The sequence below is a fragment of the Ambystoma mexicanum genome, chromosome 1q, assembly GCF_040938575.1.
Source record: "Ambystoma mexicanum isolate Mex_15411 chromosome 1q, UKY_AmexF1_1, whole genome shotgun sequence".
Classification (NCBI taxonomy): Eukaryota; Metazoa; Chordata; class Amphibia; order Caudata; family Ambystomatidae; genus Ambystoma; species Ambystoma mexicanum.
In genome coordinates, this window is record NC_090922.1 from 663,024,298 (window position 1) to 663,045,251 (window position 20,954).

At 43.1% G+C, this 20,954-nt stretch overlaps 1 protein-coding gene across 1 annotated transcript in view; it reads left to right on the forward strand.

The window, feature by feature from the left end:
- The window catches only part of LOC138534963 (dimethylaniline monooxygenase [N-oxide-forming] 2-like), a 346,864-nt gene that overhangs the window by 315,356 nt on the left and 10,554 nt on the right, over positions 1 to 20,954 (forward strand). The window contains exon 7 of the mRNA XM_069641259.1: positions 9,122 to 9,474. Within this exon, the coding sequence (XP_069497360.1) occupies positions 9,122 to 9,474 (353 nt within the window). The remainder of the gene's footprint in view (positions 1 to 9,121; positions 9,475 to 20,954) is intronic.

Here is a 20,954-nt window from a genome sequence, read left to right on the forward strand (position 1 = left end):
CTGGTGAGGGTCTGACTCCCACTCTGACCCAAACACTGTGTCCAATAAATATTTGTGTCGAGATCGACACTATGACCACCTCATCAATAAACATTTTACAAACTGACACGGATCCGGACAAATCTAACAAAACTGTGTGTAAAGAGGCTAATCAGTCCCAGGATAATCCGCAACAAATGCATAAACCCTTAGAGGATCTCTGGGGAAATGTGATGACTGTGTTTGAGAGGGGGGACAAAGAGCATGATGGCCTGGGGTGTCCTTCAGACGAGTCATGCCTGTCTTTCTCCTCACCTCCAAAGGTGTACAAATTTGGAAAGAGAAATAACAGGTCTCAATCACCTTTTAAAGACCCCTCCCCACATTAAGAACAGATCAGTTTGGAGACAGACTACATTAACTTCAGACATGCTAACCTCTCGACAAAGATTCTTCTTTCAAAAATCAGAGGCTGGTACAAACCTAAATCTGGATCAAGATCAAGTACGGATGGAAGAACCAATTGTATCAATAAACGAGGGAAAAATCCCTAACAGTTCTTTAAAAAGCTTGGAGATATCAATAGCACCAAGAACTACATCGAGGACCAGTAGGGCGAGCCAGGTGAAGACCTCAACTCCTCGCCAACCACTTATGGAAGGAAGTGGTATTATCAACAAGCCGGGAAGTGTAATCCAAAATAAGCAATCCTTGCTGGAGACAGAAAATCATGATGGAGTCTTGCCTTTGTCATATGAGGATATATTAACCGCAATGGAACTCACAAAATCGGTTAAGTGCTGTCAAAAAAACTTGTCTGTCGATCCTGAGCTAATTGCAGCTCTGACTTTAACTTTAACTCTGTATATGAAACTGCATGAAACCCTCAACGATCAAATAAAAGACAAGTCAACCTTATTAGCTATGCTGCATTCCAAGGTAATTTTCATTGAGGGTTTTGTGATGGCCATTCAGTCAAAACTTGATAAGAATGAGGAACAAATTACTAACATTCTGCACAAGATCATAGATCCCATAAAAGAGGATAAGAACAAATGGAGATCCGAAGCTGAAAAAATGAACCGAGCATCGAAAACCTTTGGAAACATCCAAAGTACAGGCTCACCTTTGAAGACAGACGTATCAGTCCAGACCCGCATGCCAACGCTAGCTGAATCAACAAATATAGTTGATTCAGGTAGGGAAGTACCAATACCAAATAAAGGAATGACAGAGACAAGTTCCAAGAGGAAAAGTGAGACTTATGGGGGGGACCAAGACAGCTTAGACAATGGTCCTTACAAACAAAAAAAGACATGGAATTTTTTCCAAATTGACCACGATGGAACAAAAATTAAACTCTCCTAATACCAAACGAGATCTCCTTAAGACTAAATTAATGAAACAAAAGAAACATCAAGATACAGGAGGGAATCACAGACTCCTGGAACAGGATTAGGAATGGTCAAAACGCTTTGCACTTTGTTAAAGGTTTGGAGAAACCTGGCCAAAAGACAAAAACAAAGGCAGCAGGAAGTGGTCCGTCTATACCCACAGCAATCCAAGTGGAAGACTGGAATGAAAGGGAACTTGAGGTTGGCCAAAATAACAATGATGATCTACAAAATGACGTAGACAATGAAGACCAAATTGAATCGCTTATGAACTTATCTACATATACAATCATGGACGAGGACGATTCTGAAACCGAGAAGGAAAATAACAGACCACATCAAGGCAGAAACGGACAAGAAAAGGATAGCACATTTAGTGATGAAGACCTGGGTCATGATACTTCAATAAAGGAATTATCACCGCAAAGAGCAATCACCTTGTCCAAACCGCAAAATACCGTTCAGGAGTCGGGCCAGCGCCATTTGGCAAGGACAGGACCTCAGAAAATAAATAGAGTGGAAGCTACAATTGATGTGCCTCGTACATATAAAACGGTAACATTCAAACCATTAACAGTTGTGAAAGTAATGCACAACTGTTAATGGGAACGTCCCAGAAGAAAGAGGTTGATACAAGGAGACAAGTGTATATGGAGTTGGACTCCGAGGATGAGGATCAGTCCTCAAAATGTACACCTTTAAAACAGAAATGTTGCCTGGAAAAAAAGCACGGCTGTGTTTTTAATGATGGATGAAAAAAGAGACATAATTCATAAACAATTTAGGATAATTAGGAAAGAAGATCAAGTCTTGCATAGAGATGGAAATCTGGCTAAAGGAGGTAATCCATACATAAAAATAAGGATAACATCACCGCCTTCTGCTAGAGAGCATCCTCATGAGAAAAGATGATTTGGTGCTAAATCACACCCATATACTACATTTGTTGCATTGTATCCTTTCATTAAATCATATCGAAACAACAAACTTTCAAATAATTGAATTTCCGGAAGATGAAAGACTAGAGGAAGTGGTCATTTACGTTGCCTCCATGGGACATCATGAATGCAGCTGCACAACTATTAAGCATGGGCTTCAAAATAGCAGAGTATGATAAGGATGATCAAACCAAACTTAGGCCTGATAACAAACACGAAGATGGATATAGACCCCTGAGAGATGACAGGTGTCAATACGTAGAGGAAGACACTTACTCAGAACAAAAGAAAGCTTGCGATAGAACCCTGGAACTGAAGTAAAGAACTGTGAAAATAACAGTGAAAAACAAAGAAAAGAACCAAAATGCACCAAATAGAACTGCCCTACGGAAGAAGGTGGACTCCATTGGTCCTGGTTGCCGGGGGCTTTAGCAGATGAGAAATCTAATTTATAGCCAGCACCAAATAGGGGCAGCAATTTTGGAAATAATTATACCCAGAAGATTCAACTACCCTCTTGGAATACAAGAGGATTTATACATCTTTTTAGCCCAGGGGATCTACAGGTAGATACTTGAAATATGTCTCTAAGAGACATGGTTGCGAGAGAGACCTTTATTGGAGGGATATGATGTGTACAGTAATCAGGCTGTAAAGGGCCCAAAGGGCCATCCAACGGCAGGACTGTTGACGGCCATAAAGAAAGTAACTATAAATGTGGTCATCAAAGAATTCAGACCATTGCCATTGATCCAAGGATTACTAATGGACACAAACACAATTAACCCTAACCATTTGAAGACCCTCTTACTTCTTAATCACTATTGGAACTCCGGAGAGCGTACAGAGGACGATTTTGTTAAACTGGTAGCCAACATCATGGATGAGGCAAGTGAATTAAGACCAGGCCTAGAGTTCCTGATTTGTGGAGACCTAAACATTCACTGTTTCGACAAAGAATCCCGAGTCATAATAAACCAACCTATAAATCCGTCGACTCTGGTCATGAGGGGTTTCTTTTGGAGAGAAGAAATAGATGAGAGACATATTTTTATGGGTAATGGACGTTTTGCTTGCGATGTCCCAGCTAAACCTACATGTAGAAGAGAGGAAGATCATCAACTTCTGGACTACTTATTCCCTTCAGAAGATCTAATCCGGAATTTGTCTGACTTCGGGGGTTATAGAATCAGATACGAGTGACTATGATATCATGACTCTGAGTCTTGAAAACTGGTCAAATAAAGACTTGAATGAACACTGCGGAAATCTGGAGGTCAATAAACACCTTAAATGCACCTCAAGAATCTTTGGTAACTAACAGAGTATCAGCTGATAGTTGGTGAAAACATTTTGAGGAACTGTATAAATCAGACGATCGGATGGAAAATAATGTACAGTTTCCAGCCTATAAGTGGTCATTTTCAACTGAAAACGAAGAAAATAAAACTTTGATACTTTTAGCCAGTAATTCAAGGGCCCCTGGCCCTGACAGCCTTACCAACTTCAGACTAAAAGAGGATCCTGAAGGTTGGGCAGATACCATGTTTGAATTGTTTATGGGGAAAAAAAGACTATCCCTACATCATGGACCTCTGCCATCATTGTGCCCATTTTTAAGAAGGGCGATAGATCAGTACCTACCAACTACAGACCTATCGCCCTCTTAAATGTACCGGGAAAGATCTTTGGAGCATTGATCCTTAAAGCATTAAATACATGGAGGAAAACCGCAGGCCATTTTGATAAATGGCAAGCCTGCTTCGAGAAAGGAATTGGAACAGCCCTGAACCTCTTCTTGATCAACTATATGAAATCTATAGTAAAAAATAAACCAGGAAGAAGGCTATATCTAGCATCTATAGATCACACTCAAGTCTTTGACCTGGTAGAAAGATCTATACTATAGGAAAAAGACCAATTGTCAGACCCAATAAAAACAACGATTGGGCTAAAGCAAGGGTGTACTTTTGCCCCTACAATCTTTAATGAGTTCATTTCAGACATTCAACTCGTCTATGAAAACATCAGAATGTTTCCACCTAGACTGATGGGTGAAGCCGTTGGTCGTCTGCTATATGCAGACAACCTCATTTAACTTGACCAGACGAAAATGGGCCTGCAGAGGCAATTAGATGCAACTGTAAAATACCTGGACGAAAATGGCTTGAAAGTAAATGTATCGAAATCAAAGATCCTGACCCTTGGAGGAAAAATTGCCTACAAAACTTCCACTAAACATAGTTGGTACCGCAAGGGGGAAGAAATTGCAGAAGTGTCCAGTCTGGTTTATTTGGGAGTAAACATCAAAAACAGTATTGTGGAGGCTCCCCAGGAAGCCAGGTTGAGAATGAAAATGAGAAGTCTGACGTCTCAGGGAGAATAATTGGAAACAAATTTTGTAAATTCACATTAAAACTGGTGATAGACTTCTACAAGATGAAGGTAGTGCCAATCATCCTATATGGGCCAGAATCTTCACTTTTGCTTCCCAAAGACCTTTGGCCAAAACTTGAGGGGCCTATTCGAGGCAGGTTTTGAGGCTTCCACCAGAGACACCTGTAGAACTGATACGTGAAGAATTGCACCTGATGTCATTATACACCAATGGCTGGCCTTTTTCCGTAAATGCTTGTTGGACAAATCGGAAGGTGGTTTCACAGTACTGAACAGAGGAGTGCAAGATGACTCTGAGCAAGTGTTCAATAATTGGAGAGAGTCCTGCTTGAGTACTCTTGCTGATTTAAGTACATGTGAGGAAACTCTAAAAACTCAACCGTTGAAGACAAAAAAAGGTTCTGGATCTGGACTGGATCTCTACAAGAAATAAGGTCAGAAGCCTGAAGTTATATGAACTTAAAGATCCAGCCCAGCGAGCTTGAGGTAAATTGCAGCAATATTTGATAACATTTCCTTGCTACCATAGAAGACAAGATTTTATGAGATTTCAAATGAATTTGTGGGCAACAAAAGAACTTTTGGAAGCACGAAAAGAAAAAAGCTTACGCAAATACAGTTGCAGATTGTGCAAAGGGGACAAAGACTCTTTTGCACCTGACTATGACATGCCCTACCTTAAACCAAGTAAGAAGCAAATGGCTGAACACATTTTTTATGCAATACATGACAAGAACTACGAAGGACTGGTGGGCCGAGTTATTGTCACGAAACAGTATTTCACTAACACTTGCCCTATTTGAAAGAAGCATTCTTAAAGCTAGAGGGAATGGACGTCATACCTTGAGTGAATACAGTTAATAAGTGTCCTTGTTATAGAAAGATTGGAGAAAAGCTTCATCCAGACACATAGCATTTAGAGATTTTACTTCTTGTACCTTGTAAATTGTAAATTGTGTTTCTTCTTTTCTCCCTTATTTCTTTTCTTGCTTCCATTGTGAATTGATTCAATTTGCTTTTTACTATTTCTTGTATTAGGAGTGAGATATATATTCTACCTTTCTTATTAATTGGTATCTTCTTGATTAGTACTGCAGAGACTTTTTATGATTAATTCTTCTTTCATGTGATGTGTGTTTTAAATTTGCTTAAAGTTTTGACTGTTTTAAAACCAAATGCAAATAAGAAAATAATAATAATAAAAAAAGTAATATCAACTTTTTATATAGGACTTCAGACCAGATTCCCTCCACTTCTTAGTGCTTTAATAATAGGGGCCTTTGCTACTCAGTTTGATGGGACACCGTTGGTCATGCACAGATGAATATATAGCTGCGTTAGCCTTGCCTTCCTTTCCTCTATCTCACTCTCTACCTGTGGTGTTACCCAGAGGTCTAACCTTTCTCCCTGGCTGTTCAACCAAAACCTGGCACCTCTCGCCAACTGCATTGCTGCTCTCTGCTCCAGCTTTCAGTGCTATGCAGATGACACTGAGCTCGTTTTCAGGCTCCCCTCTGCCACCTCTTCTCCTTCTCTCATCTCTGACTGTCTGTCTGCTTTCCAGGAGTGCTGTGTCACCAACAACCACTGCCTTAATGCCAGTAAGACAGAAATTCTCCTCATCGGCACACCTGCACCTCCTTTCCTGTCACTCTCTGGCTGGCCTCCCTTGGCCCTCTTCCTGCTCCTACCTGTGAGGCTAAGAACCTCTGGGTCATCTTCGACTCCACACTCATTTTCTCCTCACATGTCTGACATTCAAACAAGTCAAAAACTACTAACTGTACCTCCTCAGAGGTATTCTTCCTTTCTTCTCCTTCCCCTAGAAGCTCACTGCCTCCAGAGCTCTGATTCTCTCTAAGCTGGACTACTGCAGCAGCCTCTTTCTAAATCTGCCTGCTTCTACTCTCCGCCCTCTGCAACTCATCCAGAACAGGACTACGGGACTTGTCCTTGGCCTCAAGCCCAAGGACTGTATCTCTCCAGCACTGAAATCTCTGTATTGGCTCCCAGTGGCTGCAAGGATTAAGTTCAAGACCCTCTGCATTGTACACAAGGCCTTCTGGGACCTGGGTCCTCAATACCTCCAAATCTCTCTTTGTAAATACCTTCCTATTCAAGCTCTTCGCTCCTCCACCTCCAACTCCCTCAGGGTCAATCACTTCTCCAATCAACACGTTGGTGGTAGATCTTTTTCTTCGGCTGGGGCCTCCTTCTGGAACAGCCTCCCTGCCTCTCTGAAGCTTGAGGGGAACCATCTCTGGTTCCGGAAGGACCTCTAGACCTTCCTCTTTGCTTCTGCCTTCTTTCTTCCTCTCCCCTGCTGATTTCCTGTCTGATACTGCACTGGTCACCTGGCTACTCTCTGATTACGGGCCTAGGTCCCTACCTGCTCAGTTGCACACCCGCACTGCCTCCTGGCAACCGTTGCACTTGGGTCTGTATCTGTAACACTACAGTCCTCCTACCTGCAGTTTTGGACAGTTGCTGTCTGCACTTACCCTTGCACCTGCCACCTGCTGGCCGCACATCTTGTTATTATTTTGATCCCATGTACAGCGCTGCCCCTCCCCTTTTCCCTCCCCCCTCCGCTGCACTTCCGCGATCTCAATGTCACTTGGCCTAGTAAGATCGTTGTCTCTGTCCTCCCTCTGTTACCACTTCCTTGCCTTGTCGTGGCTTGAAACACTTGTTTATTGGCACGTTACAAATGCCATATCATATCATTCGAAATTGTAAACTGCTGGCTGCGCCCAGGTCTGATGTGAGCGATGAACTAAACACCTTTCTCTGTGATTCTTCACTCAGAGCCCTATTGGCTTTCAGAGGACCAACTGGATATTTGCCTGGCTCATTTCCAGCTCCTATCACCTTGCCTGCATACTTTGTGACAAGGATATAACTGACTGTTCCACATCAGTCTTTCAGGGTACATTGAGGTTACATAGGCTGACTTTGACCCAGCATTAAAATGGGGTCAAAACCTTTTTTTCTCACTTGAACCAGACTCTTCTCCTCCTCTAGAATTCCAGAATGAGTGGTATGTTTTTTCATTTTGCCCCACACCGGTCAGACTAAAGGTCTGTCTTGAAATCTCTTGCCTCAATAAAGTTTGTAGGGCTGACTTCCAATTACATTAGACCATTCTAAGCTGAAGTCCTCCTCTGTCTTAGTGTCGTCCAGCTGGACTGTCTATGAGGGACTAGGCCAGCGGTGGGCAACCTGTGCCCCTGCAGATGTTTGTCCTAGAGAGTCAATATACTGTTGTCCAAAGGCTGCATTGTACCTCAGGCAAAGCTTGCGGCATAAATTTGAAATCCAGATCATCTCCAGCCACCTCGACACCTAATCCTGCTTTGATCCCCTTGGACCTCCTCCCCAGCCACCTTGGTACCTGGATTCCTTTCTAGCTGCTTCTCCACCCAGATTCTCGAATCTTCTGCACCACTCAACTTCTCTTCCTCCAACTTGATAACTTCTCATTTCCAGCCAAACTAAAAACCGCTCTACACGGGGCACCTTGACAACTTATCATTGGTTTGTATGGAGCTCAGTATCGTGTATTCCTTCAATAGAACTGCCTAGTACCCTTCGTTTAACTCTTGCCTGCAATTGCCCACCTCGCAAGAACAAAAAACCTAATCAGCCAGTTTAAAACCAAATATTGGAGTTGATGCACATTTGTGTGATTGTTGCATTTTTGTTGATCCTTTGTCTGGAAGGGTGGTGCAGTAGTCCACACTGGAGATAACCAATTCCCCACCAGAATTATCAATAGAGACGTTGTTAAGGTACAGTGCAATGTGCTGTGCTATTCACAGATGCAGATAGCAGTTGCTTTGAGAAAAACACATGCAAGGGAAGCTGGTAAAAGTGCTCAGAGGCCTACTACAACCATTATAAAACCACATTAACCACTGAAAACAGTAAAGCACTTGCAAATGGAAAAGATGGGCAAAGGATACCACGTTTTGCAACCAAACACAAATTGCACTTCACTGACCAGGGAATTGATCCATGAAAGCTTTCCCTGCCCTAAAATTCTTCGGTGTCTTGCTCTTGTGGCTAAAAGTAAGGACTGTTGATCATGGTGAAGCCATTTTAATTTGACAGCACCCAAAAATGGTTATCTTATTGTGTTACTTAGTAGTCAGTCGTTCCAAAATGAGATGATAATTTTAATGATTATATTACTCTTTTTAACAGTGTTATATTAGATGTGAGGATTCTGTTATCCATGCACAATATCTTGGATATTTTGCAATGCATAGTATGTTGGGCAAATTACTTGGGAGTGTAATTTGATTGTATAAAATGAGAGCCAGGGGATTTCCGAAATGTAAGTGACAATTAGTCTCCTTCAGATGTTTTAATTGACAAACTCGTATGTCTTGGCTGCTTCTTTCACTCCAGCTCACTGTGGAAAGATCCACTGGCCAACGACTATCTCCCAGCATGCATAATCCGAGGCTCTGTGGTGATAAAACCAACTGCAGTAGAGTTCAGTGAAACAACCGTCACGTTTGAGGATGGGACCCGAGAGGACATAGACGTCATCATCTTTGCCACAGGGTTCAGCATTGATTTCCCTTTCCTGGACGAATCAGTCATAAAAAGCAGTGACAGCAAAGTGTTCCTCTACAAGAACGTCTTCCCACCAGAAATGGAGGAACCAACACTGGCATTCATTGGCCTTGTCCAACCGATCGCTTCGATCTTGGTCGTTAATGAAATGCAAGCACGATGGGTCCCTAGAGTCCTGAAAGGTAGGTGAATGGATGGTCTGAGGGTCTCAGAGAAATCCAGCCGATGGGCATTGCCGATGGTGAAGAGGTGGGTGAGGCACCTTTTTGAGCAATAAGCTTGTTGCTATTTTTACGTAAGACTGGGGTACTAAAAGCATGTTTTCTTTAATTTGCTAAACACTCCAGCAAAGTCTGTTCTCCCTTTCCATGGTGGCCATTGAAAATAGTTAAAAAAAATGAAGAAAATAAAAATGCCTGCCATGCAAAGGTAGAAGGAACTACACGTAGTCCCTTCTCCCATTCCGTGGTGGCCATTAAAAAAATGCCCACCGTGGAAGGGAAGAAGGGACTATATTTAGTCCCTTCTTCCTTTCCATGGTGGCTTGTCACAGATCCGGAGTGGAGGCGCTGGGGACAGAAGTGTTCCCAGCGCATGCACTACCGAAAAGGATATAAAAAGAAGGTAAGTGGGAGGGAAGGAAAATATGTGGATGGATGGGTGGTGGCGGGGAGCACTTACCTTGTTCCCCGGCATAGGAAGTTTGAGCTGAGCAGAGGGTCTGGTGGGGTTTAAGAAACCAAAGGATGAGTCACATCATTGATAGCAAGTAATGGAAATGTGAATAGTTTGGGTCTTTTGAATAGGCACAGAATACGTGTTTGTCAGATTTTACCATCATGTGTTCAGCTAATGGAACCTTTTGGCCACATATGTCCAAACACTTGAATTATCGGCAGAGATTGACTTCAAATGTCTCTTTGAGGGATTATTTCTCCATAACACCTAGCTCCATAAACGGTCCACTTAACGGTATACCTGAGACTGGGTGATCTGATCCCCACTGTTTCCTGCAGTGGTTACATGTAGATGCATTACAGACAATTGCCCTTCTTTCCCGGTTAGATCCTCATTGCTTTGTTTCTCTGCTCCTTACCCTTATTCTTCCTCCTTATCATTGTAAAGTTCTCCGTTGCTTCCTTAAGCCAGATTTTTGCCTAATAAAGACCCTAATAATATGTCCAGGTGCACAAACCTTTGGCATGAATTTCCCTGAAATGGCCAGGTGCACACAACACTGTTGTTGGGTTTGTGTGGGGGGGCAGTGTTTGTGAGGACAGTGTGGGTGCTTTGTGTGTGTGTGTGTGTGTGTGTGTGTGGGTGGGTGTGTGTGTGTGTGTGCGCAAGAGCAGAAAAGGTGTATGAGTAGCATGTGGTGGCAGTGCTTATGTGTGGGTGGTGCAGTGTGTTTTTTGAGGGAGTGTCTTTCTTGGGGATTTGTCTGTGGAGGCAGTGTGTTTGGATGGGGATAGCAGATTGCAAGTGAGGGGGAGAGTGTATGGAGGAGGCAAAGTTACTGTGCAAGTCTGGGCAGTGGGGGGGTGTATGTGTGCATATGGTGTGTGTGTTCGGAGGGTCCATGAGTTCATGCTCAGGAGAGTGTCTGCAGGGACATTGTGGGTTGATAGTGTGCCTAGATATGGAGGCTGTATGTGGTTGTGGGGGGCAGTGTTAGATTGTCTGTGCAGTGTTAATGTCTGTGGCAGTGGGTTGCAGGTTTAGTGAGTGGGCAATGCATGTATGTGATATTGGCCAATGTGTGTGAGGGGATGTCTGCATGGGGAGATGAATGTGGTGGCACTGTGCATGGTGGGGGCAGTGTGAGGGCTGTGTTTGGGGACTCTGTGTAGAGGCAGGGGTAGTGTGTGTGGGCAGTGGTTATGCATGGCGGAGTGTTTATAGGCAGCATGTGTACACAAAGTGCGTTGGGTTTTGTGTGAGGGGAGAGATTGTGCATGTGTGGGGGCTGTGTGGAAGGCAGTATGCATGGAGAGCACTGTGTCTGTGGCATGGTGGATGTGGGTGCCAGTGTGTGGGGCCACTGTGCGAGCGAGAACAGTGTGTGTGTGTGGGCAGTGTGTTTTGTATGGGCAGTTTGTGTTAGTGGGCAATGAGTGCATTCATGTGTGTGCATTGAGGATGTGCAGGCAATGTGTCTGGGGGTGGTATTGTGTGTGAAGGTCCTTGTGTATGTGGGGCCAGTGGGTGTGTGGCAAGTGTGTGGGGGCAATGTGTGGTGGGGCAGTGTATGGTTGGTGGAGTAGCGATGCCTGTGGAGAGAAGCGACAGTGTGTGTGGGTAGACTGTGTGTGGGAAGACCGAGTGTGGGGATTAGTGTGTGTGATGGAACTGTATATGCAGTATGCAGGGTGTCTGTGTGTGTTTGTGTGGGGGCAGTATGTCTTTGGGAGTCTTTTTTAGTGTATGTGAGCAAATTATTATTGGGTTAGTGTGGGACAAGCAGTGTGTGGGTGAGGGCTGTGAATGTGTGGGCCTGTGTGTGTAGTGAGTGGCAATGTGGGGTGGGGGGCTTGTTAATGGTGGAATTGTGTGCCAGTTGTAGCGAACCAGAAGTAAGCCTCGGACCAGAGGACATGATTCCACTCTTTATTTAAATAAAAAGAAAACCCATCACTTGCCCTACTGCTAAAAGGGGATTCTCTTCCTAAGAAAGTAAAACTGAGGTGCTTGTCAGAATGTCAGAATAACCAAACTCTGTACTCTGTTCTAACCTGTCGAACTACTTGGCCCTACCACTAGATAAAAAGAAACAAAACAAAGAAATGGCCTTCCACCCTAGGGTTTGTCAACGCCTCCTAGCTGACCCCTTTGCTTCAGACCATCTTCAACGTAAATGTTCCTCAAAGACAAGGTTCCTGGCCTTGGCTTCGATAGCAGTTTGCAAGAAAATTCCACATCAAATAAATATTCCTTTCAGAAAAATGTACAAATATCACTCAGTCCTTGTTCATTCAATTCACTAAAGCTTTCATTGCTTTCATCCAGTGGCTTATTCGACTGATCTCTCTCCAAGACTGTCATATTCTGTGGCCCACCTCGGTTAGCATGGACATTAGTTTTCAATTAAAATCTTATGTCTTGGTTGGACCCTTTGGATATTTACAGGTGTTTTAGCCTCTGGGCTTCGCTTGTGGCTTTCAGCCAGGATCTGCGTCCCTTTCTCCTCTCTAGACTTGGTCATCCGAGTCTCTTGACTTTCTGTACTCTTGGCTTGTTCCGTATCACTCGAGCATTCCCGGTCCTGATTTAGATTGTTCCCAGGTTCCGTAACCCGTAAAGGATTTTGGATTTGGATTCCCTGCTCATAGCAATCAACTGCCTGGCTCCCTTCTTCTTGCACCTCCACGTACCGGGTTGCCTGCAGTGCTTCCACCAGAGAGGGTCGGTGATGCCTGCGATGGTGGCATTCATCTCCGTCTCATTAATCTCCGGAGGGACACTTTAGATCATAAGCTAGATATAGTATATTCCTGGAAGGAATATCATCAACAAAAAGACAACTTCAGAAGTGGGAAGTCACCTTACAAGAAAAGAAAACCAACTACAGGTAGTGCCGCATCTGAAGCATCAAGTGCGGAGTCAGAATCACAAGAATAAAAAGTCAGACAACTGTAGAAATAGACAAACAATTACCATCAACATCAAGGCTGACGAAAACACCAACAGAAAATATTGCCTCTTTTTTTAGACAGGGCAAAACAAGAAGAGGCAAGAAGAAAAAAACCCAACCCGGAAGGTGAACTTCATGCAAAAGAAAAATGTGTGATTAATATTTCCGACTACAGGCTAAGTAAATTTGAGGAAAAAACCCTACAAAAGGGCATTTCATTTGTCCTGAATTACAGCAGCTCACTTCTAAAAGAGAAGATCAATTTTTTCAAGCTAACCCGGAAAATGAGACTAAAGATGTTTTTTGACACATGTGAATGGGGAACACCCAAAGAGGACTGTAAATATTTAGAAATGAAGTCAAAAAGTACATTCATGCCTCCAACACAGAATCCCTTACTGGATGTATTCCAGAAACAAGTTCTGTAAGACCTCGAAAAACGAAATTACCAAAAAAGAACTAAGTCAAATTTTACGAAGACAAGCTTTGGAATAATCCTAACCTAATTCTTAAACCAGCAGACAATGGAGGGGCATTAGTACTGATGAACACAGAACAATATAGATTTGAGGTGGAAAGGCAACTGGTTGATGAAAAAACGTATCTTGAAATCTTTGAAACCCAACAGAAAAAGAAAAACATTGGAAGAAGCTGAGAATGACGAATTGATACATTTTCACACCAAAAACGTTTTTTACAAATCAATATCCATCTATTCCATTTATATACATACTACCTAAAGTTCATAAAAATCTAACAAATCCACCTGGAAGACCAATAATCGCTGCTAACAGTCTTTTAGAGCCTTTAGCTCAATACATAGACCAAGCGATCCAACCATCAATTCATAAACTCAAAACTTACATCAAGGATACTAATGATTTCCTAAATAAATTAAAAGATATAGAAATCGATTAAGAAAATGACATCCTCTTCACGGTGGACGTTGTGAGTTTATATATACGAATATTACTCATGAAGGCAGACTAGAAGCCATGTAATGGCTACTACTAAAACCAGACACAGAGTGTAAAACAGACAAGGTTTTTATTCTAAAGCTACTAAAGATTGCATTGCAGAACAATTTCTTCATGTTTGAAGAGAGGTATTTTATACAAATATCCAGAACCTCATTTGGGGCAGCTATGGCCCTCAGTTACACCAATACCTACATGGCCTACTTGGAAGAAAAGAACATCTTCAGTGAGGAAAGATGACACAACATTTAAAATGTCTAGTACGTTTCATTGATGACATATTCAAGATCTGGAATGGCACAGAAGACAATTAACAATGTTTTCCAACATTTAAACACAATGGCTCCAAGAATAAAACTGACAACTAAAACAAGTAAAGAAACAATTGAATTTCTGGACGTACAAGTATACACAAAAAGAGGGAAATTGGAAACTACAATACACACAAAACAAACAGACAGAAAAAGTATACTAAATGCCAGCAGCTTTCATCCAAGGAAAACAATAGAAAACATACCATTCAGTCAGTTATTGAGATATAGACAAACATCTCTGAACAAGAGGAATATTACAAGAAAACAAAAGAGCTAAAAAGAAAATTCAAAAAAAGAGGATATCAACCATCTAACATCAATATCAGTGCAGTAAAAGTCAGAAATATCAGCAGGACAGATGCCCTTAAACCAAAAAACAAGGAGGAAGGAGAGAAATTAGTGTATGTGACAACCTTTTCACAACAAAGTCCCAAAATCAAGAGGATAATCAAGAAAAACTGGACCACTTTGACTCTTGACCCGATGATGAAAAGACTTTTCCCAGAACCACCCCTCTTTGACTGCAATAAGAGTAAGTCTATAAAAGAACATTTGATCAAAGCAGACTTTGCAGCAAAACGAGGAACATTGGAACTACATAAAGGGATGGTACTGTGTCACAATTGCAACAACTGCAATGATCTAATTAAAGGTAACAGCATTAACCACCCCCATAAAGGGTACAACATTAGTCTCTACCAGTCATCCACATGTGATTAAAAAAATGTGGTTTACGGAATAAGATGTCCTTGTGGCATATATTACATAGGAATGACCACCAGAAAGCCAAAAACAAGATGGTCCAAACGTAAGTCAAACATACGGATGGGATCGGATAAATCGCCAGTGGCACAGCACTTCAAAAAAAGAGAGACATAACATTGCACAAATCAGATTCATCATATTGGAGCAAGTCAAACTATCAAGAAGGGGTGGAAATTTAACCAAAATGCTACTGCAAAAAGAAACATACTGGAATGAGTGCAGATTGGGACCTAAGCTATTTCTTGTGAATTATGAAATACAGTGGAAATATGTAATCAAAAAGCTTCTTCGGAAATCATTTTGGGATAATTGAAAAGGTCTAGAGACTTAAGGTAAATAAGAACAGCTAAACAAACCCATAAAGTAATCAGATGTCAAGCATAAACATAGATAGTATGGCACAGAGAATATGGCACAAAGTCGTTTGCTACAAGATGGCAGCCATCAAAAACACATCTAAGTCACCTCCTCTAAACAACAGCTATACTAATCAGGAAATGGAAACCAGTTGGTTTCCATAGCTATGAGAACAACAAGGCTTGTGCAGTGCTGGAGAGAAGGACGACATCAAGTAACTTAGTACTACGAACAAGGTGAGGAAAATAATGCTGTACTCAAAAAGATTAGGAGTCAAGTGCTGAAAGATAGACAACTTAGAAGAATCTCCCATGTTAACATCACACAGGGGATGCACTGGAAAATACGGCATGAGAAACGAGTGAGAACAGCGGATGGCTCGCTTATGAGGAAAAGAGCACAACACCGCCTGAGAGATGAGAAGCAAGGAAAGCATCGAATAAGACTTGGAAGGTACCTTTTAACAATTTATAACTAACATGAACCTCCCTCCCACCAAAATAACATCACAGGAAGGCAGATTTAAAAACAATGATCATTTTGCAGGAACGCAAAGATCCGTAATGCAGCTACTTGCCGATAAGAGCTCCAAAAATCACATCGAACAACTGCACGCCATCCAGCGGCACTAAGACTCCTTATCATCTCACCAGCAGTTGTGAGAAATTTCAATACATGATGAATGTAATAGATAGGAACTAAATACTAAGAAAATATAGTTTTTTTCACTGGGGCACAGCGCTATTATTGTAGCGACTGGTCCCGGTGCAAAAACCACTGTGCCACAACAACAAGGATTCAATTTACCTCAAATTCACTTTCAGATTTGGGCCACATGGTGCTCCATTTGAAGTCAAGATATAGGTTAAGGACCTATATGAATACTCAACAAAAGTAGTATCTTGTCAAACAAAGGAAAACTCTACAATCACAGGTTTACAGGTCAGAAGAACAAATCATTACCACCATCTCTTTTAAAATTAAGAAATTGATTTAAAGTAAAGAAGTGGTGTAACAAAACTAATAGGAATACCAATATGATTTAATTTGCAGAAAAACGTTTATTGAAAAAGACACTTATCCACACCTGAAGAAGGACGTCACTATCCCGAAACGTGTCGTGAATACAAGGTTCACTACAATAGGACGATCATCCGTTAGGAACTACGGGATGAATCTTGAAAAAATGGATTTGTTTAATAGGAAAGAGAAAAACAGGCAATGCACCTATTAAGGACTCCTTTGAGACATTGATCACATGTACTTTTGGATTTAAAACAGTCACTAAGAAGTATTAGAAATGTTTTTGTAAAGTAATGTTTATTTACTGGCTATAAATTATTGAATGCCTAAAGTTTGATTTTGAATTTTTATTTGATATAACTCAGATTAAAAAATTGACACTAAAAATGTTACTTTGAAGAAGAATGATTTTGCATTATTAGATGCCCAAAGGTGTGCACGGACCATTGCTCACTTTTTGTTTGAAGTCTTAATTCAGTAAAACATTTAAAAGTTTACTGAATGAACAGAAGTGTTGTCTCTTGTCATGTGAGTCGAGGCTGAAAATATGGCTTGAACTTGGAGTTCCAGACACGAAAGTGAGTGCCTTCACTCCTGTTGCATTCCAAGGAGAAGAAAACTCTGCAAGGCCAAAGATGATTTCATGGCAGAAGGCATGGGTGATGAGATGTTGTGTTAATTGGGTGGAAGGGCAGCTTTATGTCCTATCTACTTGCACCTGGGTCTTTGCCTGTGCTGCTAATTGAACCAAATGTTCCAGACATGGCGCAAGGATGCCAAACCAATTGTACTAGTGCGTATAACGAAGGACCTTATAGCTTGAGAAACCAATGAAACACTGTGCAACTGATTTTTCTCAAAAGACACATATGAAGAGGTAGTCATAAGATGTCCACCTTATCTCTGACAGCCAATACCAAACGTAGCTCCTATATGATTGTATATCTTGATGTGTCCCTTAAACAATCCCAACCCTTGATAGGTTTTTCACTATTGCCACGTAGCATGATGCCATTCTGACACACAGAGAAAGTATATCATTGTATTTTATGGGGAAATCGCTGACAATGAGAGTACGTCTGTGATGTTCATTCCCTGTTTTAGATAATTGCTAATAAAACAGCAACACGCCATATTCTTGAGTTTGTCATGTTATTTGCAATCAGAATGATTCTAATGTCATCCCATCCAGTAACAGACGCACGTTTCCAGGCCATATACTCACCCTTTTAGTTAATATTCAGCTGTGCTGATTTTTAATTGTATGCAATTGTGGTAATTGTGGTATCATGCATGATTGTAAGTGCTTTGAGATGCTTGTGGTATGTGTGAGGGAAAGCAGAATAGTAGAGTACTGGGAGTTCTGTGTTGGACAGTTGGGGACTTTCAGAATGGGAGCTGGACATGGAAGCATGTTGAGCCTGCTCTCCTGCTAAACTTCTATCTTTGAACTGAAACCAATAAAGTACATTCCTGTTTTGTCCCTGCCTGGTTCCTGTGTCTTGGCAGTCCATCCTGTGGAACTGCATACTACATTTTTGCGACGAGGATGGGAGCAGTCTTGAGGAAGATCAGTCTTGTAGGAGCCGGGAGAGAGTCTGTGTGGCGCTACGAAGGGAGAGAGGACTCCATCAGAGACACTTTTGCCGCCTGCACTGATGTGGCTTCAGGAGTGGAGCAGCACGAATGGTGTGCTCCCAGTAGTGTAAACTCTGCAGATAGCTGGAAGGAGTGCTCACCAAAGTATTGGCACCATGGTGTGATTGCAGGGACTGCAGGAAGTTCATTTAAACCACAGAAGAGTGGTAAAGAAACTGGGCGACATGGAGAAAAGTTGTTGTTGCCGGGGTGCAAGGTAGGAGCCATTGGTCCTGTGGAGCTCCAACTCACTCGGTTTCCAGTCAGTCAATGATTACATATGCAGGAGGCTGTGGGGTCTGGCGGGAGCGCGGCCCTTCAGAGCATTTGAGGATTGCGTGCCTGTTAGGCACAATAGGAGTGACTTCATCCTCGTGTTAGAGGAAAGGACGCTATGACGTATGCCTTTTGGCAGCGTGTCGTATTTATGAGGAAGTGTTGCGTTCTAAACAAATGGGGCTGATCACGGACTGTCTCCCCTGCAGACTACTTTTAAAATTCTGCTTGGATGAGGGCAATGGAGGATTGCATTGCAGTGACTATGGGTGTTTTAATAGCTTGCAGTAACCGCCGTGAGATTAAAGTTACTTGGTGTAAAAAGATGGATTGTTACTGAACGGCTTCCCCGTAACTGAGTTTCAGCCACCAGTGGAACCTTGCCTTTGGCTGAGGAACAGCAAGACTCGGAATTTGTAATGTGTTTATCCTGTGTATTGTGAAGAATGAAGGGGTTTTGTTGTGACGCTCAGCATCATGCCTTTAGTGTTTCCTCATCCCAGCGTTTGTGGCACAGTGTAAGAACCTTTTTGTAATGTGTCTGAATGTGGACCGCCTCACGTTCTGCTGTCAGGTTCAACTCCCTAAACTCTGAAAGAGGACCGACACAGAGCTGGGGTGCAACACATCTTTATTCCTTCACAACCAGGCTCAAACTGCCTTTCGGGTGGTAACCCCGCCCCTTAACACGCGCGGGTCGCAGCCCGCGAAATAACCATGAACACAAACAGAGGACTTCTGTCCTCAGGGGAAAACAAGCAAATGAGGACATCACACCCTCCCGTCACTAAACATTAAGTCCGGCTCAGTTCATTTCCTCAATGAGGCGGTGGGGTTTCTTTCTCGTTCTCGTTGGTCGACTCTCGATTCGGGCCGACTGGTTTGTCCAGTCCTCGGGAAGTACTTCTCTTTCCGAGTCTTCTCGGTCTCCTTCAAATGGAGCGTCCCAGGTAGTGAGTTCATCACTCGGATGTGCGTCCTCTCACATTGGGGTTCTCGACACCCGCCTGAAGTGAGATGAGTTCCTCGTTATGGATTTGCAGTCTCTTTCTGCAGTGATGAGTGACCCTTTTTTGTGGACGATGATGAGAGGGTTCTCGTTGAATGGTACTATGTTCTTTCGATGCTGGGGCTGGCGGACTACCACCATGTCTCCTGGCGCCAGATCATTTGCTTTGGCTCGTCGTGTGGTATCCGCCACTCTTTTCATGTTCTCCTTCATGCATTTGTCCTTTTCCCTCATTTCTGCATCTCTTTCATATTGATCTTCCTCAACAGCCACATGGGGTATGCGTGTTCTTATCGTTCGTCCGAACATCACTTCTGAGGGTGTTTCCCCGGTGGTGCTGTGTGGCGTGTTTCTGTAGTCTCGCATGAGCTGGTATAATAGCTTCTCAACGGGTTCTCCCGTAATGCGAGCAATTTGGGTGGTTCGTTTGATGTTGCTCATGAATTGCTCGACTGTTCCATTGGCCTGGGGCCATAGGGGTGTCAACTTCCTGTGCCTGAAGCCCATGTACTCAGCAGATCTTTGGAAGTCCTGTCTGGTGAAGGGGGGTCCATTGTCGGACTTCACTACCTTGGGTACTCCGTAGATTGTAAACATGCGATCCAGGGCCGGTATGGTGTGATGAGCTGCTGTCGACGGCACTATCTGTAGATCAGGGTATCTTGAGTATTCATCGAAGGCCACCAAAATGTATTCTCCTCCCTCCATGGGCCCAAAATGATCTACTGCTATCTCTTCCCATGTCCCCTCGGGTAGTGCAGTCATGTTTAGGGGTTCTGGGAAGGTGTGTGGCTTTACGAGTGCACAGGTGGGGCAGTCTCGCAGTAGTTCCTCCACTGCAGTGTCTAGTTGAGGGTACCATATTTTCTGCCTCAGCATCCTTTTGGTGGATACGATCCCTCGGTGTCCTTCGTGGGCGAGTTCTAGCACCTTCTGGCGCAGGCTGCGTGGTATCATGAGCTTTGTTCCTTTGAGCAGCATACCTTCATCTGACTTCGCAAGATCTTCTTTCACGGCTAGGAAACAGGTGATGTCTTGCTTGATGTCTTCGTTCATGGTCTCTAGAATTTGTTTTGCATGCTTCCATCGCCCCGTCTCTAGGCATCTGAGAATGGTTTGTATCCCTTGGTCCGTGTTTGACTCACGGGTTATGTGCTCCATGTCTAGTCCCTGTGGCGTGTTGCTGTGGATGACATATCGTACGTACTGGTCAGCTATGGATGGTTCTGGTCCACACTCGTCCTTCGGATGCCTCGAGAGGAAGTCGGCGTGGTTCTGCTCCTTTCCTGGTCTGTGGGTACTGGAGAACTGATAGTCTTGTAGTCGGAGAGCCCATCAAGCTATTCGTGGTGGCATTTTTGCCTGAGGGTTGCCAAAAATGAAAACGAGGGCTTGATGGTCCGTTACGACTACAAAAGGTTTCCCATATAGGAATAAATGAAAATGTTCGCAGGACCAGACTACAGCCAGACCCTCCTTCTCCGCCTGGGAGTAGGCTTGTTCGGTTTTGGAGAGGCTTCGACTGGCGTAGGACACTATGTGTTTTCTGCTTTCTCCTCGGTCGTCCAGTTGTGTCAGGATGGCACCTAGACCGACTGGACTGGCGTCGACGATGAGTTCTGTTGTTCTTTTGGGGTCGAAATATGCCATGTTCCGGGCGTCGGAGATGCGG